The sequence below is a fragment of the Gossypium hirsutum genome, chromosome D11 (genome assembly GCF_007990345.1).
Source record: "Gossypium hirsutum isolate 1008001.06 chromosome D11, Gossypium_hirsutum_v2.1, whole genome shotgun sequence".
NCBI classification, from domain to species: domain Eukaryota; kingdom Viridiplantae; phylum Streptophyta; class Magnoliopsida; order Malvales; family Malvaceae; genus Gossypium; species Gossypium hirsutum.
The window spans coordinates 32,753,484-32,758,469 of record NC_053447.1 but is presented as its reverse complement, the minus strand read 5'-3'; the positions used below and the strand labels follow the sequence as shown (position 1 = coordinate 32,758,469).

General features: G+C 31.1%; 1 protein-coding gene across 1 annotated transcript; it reads right to left on the bottom strand.

Moving 5' to 3' along the window:
* Nucleotides 1-1,066: 1,066 nt before the first annotated feature.
* Nucleotides 1,067-3,717, bottom strand: LOC107913377 (bet1-like protein At4g14600). Its single transcript, XM_016841944.2, has 4 exons — nucleotides 3,558-3,717; nucleotides 3,312-3,435; nucleotides 1,588-1,644; nucleotides 1,067-1,384 (listed from the first exon to the last, which is right to left on the bottom strand). Exons 1-4 carry the CDS (start codon nucleotides 3,578-3,580, stop codon nucleotides 1,223-1,225), a joined length of 366 nt encoding a protein of 121 aa, XP_016697433.1. The 5' UTR covers nucleotides 3,581-3,717; the 3' UTR covers nucleotides 1,067-1,222.
* Between the last annotated feature and the right edge of the window lie 1,269 nt (nucleotides 3,718-4,986).

The following is a 4,986-nucleotide window of genomic DNA, read 5'->3' as shown; positions in this document are numbered from 1 at the left end:
ACTCAAATATCGTTACGGGCTAGAAATTTAGTCTAGCAAATCACACGGCCTTAGGTAATTTCTTTGCTTCAAATATACCCAAGTCAACCTAATATTCGAAAAGTGAGAATTCTCCTGAAAATTCTTTAAGACACTAAAAAATATAGCAGAAGCAAACTCAAAATGAAAAGGCAACAAAAGAATTGAAAAAGTCACATGAAAGCAATGCACACCAATTGTTTGAATAAATGCTCTAAAATATATTCTTTAACTATTAATGAAATTATTACAAATGAGAGAGAAGACCTTCATTTATAGTTGAGCTCCCCGAGATCCAACAGTATAAATTTAATTACATCAATGGTCAAGGTTAGAGCCTATCTACAATTGAAAGTCCTAAGGGATTTAAAATTTATACATCTTTATCCCTTAATATTTACATTAATTACCCTAGTCACTCTAGTTTTACTGGAGTGTTTCAATGGGCCACTATGACTTTAAGTAGATTAGCTTCTTCATAAGTTTTACGAATTGAGTCAGTTCAAATGGATCAAATACGCCCCATTTAATAAGTTCACCTTTATTGGACGTTTTGCATGCAATAATCACAGGCTTTAATCCATGACTTGTGACACTAGGATATACCTAAACAATGTTCTTAAATAGATGAGTAGAGGGATAATTTCATCAATATTTCAAGTCAAATAATACCTTTTAGGATTTGGTCCAAATCCAAACCACCCTATAGACACATCCTTTATTTAAGGATTTGGTCCAAATTCAAACCACCCCATAGACACATCCTTTGAGGATTTGGTCCAAATCCAAACCACCCCATAGACACATCCTTTATCTGAGGATTTAGCTATTGGCTGGCAGATAGAGAGATAACTTGCATGAGTTTGGAAACATAATCACCATTTCTTGTGCCTAAAAATACCCAATTAAACCTTATTTTTGGTGTTTTCTTTTCTTGGCTTGTCTAGCAAAAGTATAGTGCCTTAAATTGGTACGAAGAGTGCTTAATACTTTATCAAATCTTGAACGTGTAGCAAGCAATTAGAGTAGACAAGCTTTAATCATCATATACCCAGAAAATGGTTATTGAATAAACCTTTCAGTCCGCAAATGACATTATGGTAGCAACTAAAATAAATGCTCCGATGGACTAAAAATCTATTAAGTTGTGGAGAAATACTATATATGCATTCACAATGACAAGGTAGCCTCGGAGCCAATGTTGTCATCTCTTGAAGTGCTTTGACCATAAGTAGACGATGGAGAAACATGTGAGACCAAAGATTATCACTTGCAAAATGTGATTCGATCTCTGCTGAGCAACAGTTCGATTCAACTTTGTCATCCCACTTTTTACTCCTGCCTGAGCTCTGCTCATTAGCATTTGCTGAAGCAAGAAACAAAACAGTGAGTTGTTATAGTAAATATGGTATTTCTTAACTTCGTGGTAAGGGAACCAGATGCCTTAATTCAAATTTTGATTGTACTATGGATCATCGTCTGTTTTGTAGTTGCCTTTTTGTTTTTGTTTCTTTTCTTTTCGATAAAACAAAAAAATTATTTAAGGGGTCAAGTCAAGCGAGTATTTACCAGATCGGACACAAATTCATTCTGTATCCGTGCTTCAGTTTCAATCTCTTGAGCCACCTGTGGATCAACATTTTCAGCAAGAGTTCAAAGTACCAAAACAAAAACTCTTTCGAAACAGAAAACTGAAAGGAAAAGAAAATAATCAGATAAGGATAGTTATTTTCAACTCACCCAGGTAAACATAAGAAATAAAAGCGCAGTTTATGCCAGAAGCCAAATAGTAGCACTGATTTTTCATGTTACATGGAAATTCACAGTGAAAGTGAACAAGAATAGATGTTTCAATTATAATGCATATTGCACGTTACATTGCCAAAATCAAAACTTTCTCGATGCCCTTTTCTTATTCTCTGTGGCTACAGTATTTAAATATTTTTTGCATTATTGAGAAAGCACCTGACCGAACAAATGCAGCCATAGTTTTCATTGAATTCACAAGTGCTGATGACAATCAAACAGGAAGATTCCTTAATGAAAGATGATAGGAGATCTCAACTTAAAAAAAAAAAAAAGGACAAACAAAGTCAAGATACTTATTCACAGAACCATCTTTTATCTTTGATCTAGTAGTAATAGTGGGGCAAGTCAAGCAGAATGGAGCAGAGCCAGGGGATCAAATGAAGTAGAAGCGGAAAAAGCATGACTTGACATCGAAGATAGCATGCAGTAAGCAAATAAGAGCAATGAATTTTATCCATGGCCAAGTAATGATAGAAGATTTAAGACAGATCAATGAACGTTGCTCAGATGCTTCAACAAAAAGACAAGCCATAGGAGATGAGTAAACTCCTCACAAGATCAATAAGCTACAGAATGGTATAGATTAGACTATTATTGTGAAGCATATTTGCAGGGAAACTACTTTGGCTAACTTTGGCTCTAGATTTCATAAATATATGTGTTTAAATTTATCTCCTTGCAGTGCATTAATAGTTGAATAGGGTGTCCAAAAGGATGCTACTTGTATTTCTGCAAATGTTTTTCTTCCTTCAGTTCAACTTATCCCCCACACGTAAACAATAATAATAACGACAAAAATAAGCAGAAAGAGAAAAGGCATTAAGAATTTGGTTCCAGCTGCTCTTTTTCCTTCAGAAGTTCCATCTATATGCCAAACATGGAAGACAAAACCTGAGGAAACTGTAGTTTCGGTCATGTGAGAAAACGCATTACAATTATTCCATTGCTTAAACGATTAGTGGGATTTCGAAAAGCACCAAAATGCTCAAATGTCAATTGGGTGCAACTAATTACATGAAAGCACAAATAGGAAGATCCAAAGACGCAGAATTTACAGTCCAACTCAACATATAGAGATATTAACAGAGTACAAAGAAACATTATTAAGTAGAAGCTGCAACCTAAAACATAGGACGAGCAACAGTTACGAGTAAGATAATGAAACATTCTGGTTTTCTTCATATAAACAATCAAATAAGTTATCCATTGAAAATGCAGAAAATATATTTCTAAACCAATAATTTAACATTGTGTTCTTTTTTGTTGGACTCTTTTACCCAAAAAGGAATAGCCTTCAATAAATTTCTCATCTGTATCCCATTTTCTAGAATCTAAGAACTATAAAAGATTCTAAATTTAGAAGCCAAACCTAATTAATTCAAAAACAAACCCAGATTTCATATCGTATCAGAATTATTAATCGACCAAAAATAACCCCAAAAACCCTCAAACTCGATTTCTATTTAAAAAAAAAAGGAACTTACGTGTTTGAGTTGTGTAACTTGTTTGTGCAGACCCGAAATCTCTTCGTCTAAATCAGCATGAACTGGATCGATTCTCAGTTGGATTTCATCAAAATTTCCCACGGGTCTAGCGCTAAGGCCCTGGCTGTTATATTTGAAATTTTTTATCAAGTCATGTTTTAAATGGCGAAAAATACTGATGAGAAAAAATGATAAAGAAAAAGAGGGGTAAAGAAATAAATTAAGAAACAGATGAGATTTGAGTACCTTGATCTGTAAGGATTCGCCATGGGGGAGAATTGCTCCGGGAACGGTAACGGTTCTGTCAAAATTCATCACATGCTTCAACGTAACGGTGTATCCGAATTTTATGTTTTTTCTGAATTTTATATACTCAAATCATATTTTTTTTATCATATTTTATTATTTGTACTGTTAAAATATTTTTTATTATATACTTGCTTAAAAATTCATACTATATTAATTAAGTCTCTAATTCATATAAGTTGAGAAAATTATCAAAACATCCTTTTGTTATTATTTGAAAATATATTATTCGAAAATATTTTAATTTTTTAATAAACTATTTTATTCAAAGATATTTTAATATTTTTAATTTAAAAAAACTAAAAAAAATATTCAAGTGATTGAATTTAAACTCAATCTATTTACTTCAATAAAACATCAATTTTATCACTAAACTAACATTTTATTTTAATTATATTATATATGCTTTATCATTTATATCAATTGTATATATATTGATAATATTGTTACTTGAAACAGTGTCGCAAATGAACTTACCACAATTCAAAATCATGATAAAACCATGATAAAATATTGCAATACATTTTGTATTCTTAGGATAATATATTTACCATCAAAACCATTTTTTTTGAAAAGCTCGTCGACTTTTAATTTAAAAACGAAAATGGAGTCGCCACCAATCCTTTTTATTTAGGTATGATTGGATCATCTCATAATTTAATCATTTTTATAAAAGTTTAAATTTACTAAAACGATAATTTTTTGTCTACAAAATCCAGAAAACAGGTTCGGGAGTTGGTTACGCACGAGGAAAGGTTAGCACCCTCGATGCGCCCAAAATTGGTACCTAGTTGATTACTTAATGTCTTAATGTCAAAAGTTGAAAATTTGAAAGGAAATTTAAAATATTTTAATTTTTTAATAAACTATTTTATTCAAAGATATTTTAATATTTTTAATTTAAAAAAACTAAAAAAAATATTCAAGTGATTGAATTTAAACTCAATCTATTTACGTCAATAAAACATCAATTTTATCACTAAACTAACATTTTATTTTAATTATATTATGTATGTTTTATCATTTATATCAATTGTATATATATTGATAATGTTGTTAATTGAAACAGTGTCACAAGTGAACTTACCAATAATACAAAATCATGATAAAACCATGATAAAATATTGCAATACATTTTGTATTCTTAGGATAATATATTTACTATCAAAACCATTTTTTTGAAAAATGTCGTCGACTTTTAATTTAAAAACGAAAATGGAGTGCCCCAATCCTTTTTATTTAGGTGTGATTGGATCACCTCATAATTTAATCAGTTTTATAAAATTTTAAATTTACTAAAACGATAACTTTTTGTCTACAAAATCCAGAAAATAGGTTCGGGAGTTGGTTACGCACGAGGAAGGATTAG

Excerpts from the sequence above, each read along its gene's own strand:
- LOC107913377 (XM_016841944.2), bottom strand. The coding sequence starts at position 3,580 with ATGGCGAATCCTTACAGATCAAG. Across the intron at positions 3,436-3,557 it reads GCGAATCCTTACAGATCAAG|CCAGGGCCTTAGCGCTAGAC; the intron begins GTACTCAAATCT and ends CAAATATAACAG. Across the intron at positions 1,385-1,587 it reads ATGAATTTGTGTCCGATCTG|CAAATGCTAATGAGCAGAGC; the intron begins GTAAATACTCGC and ends TTCTTGCTTCAG.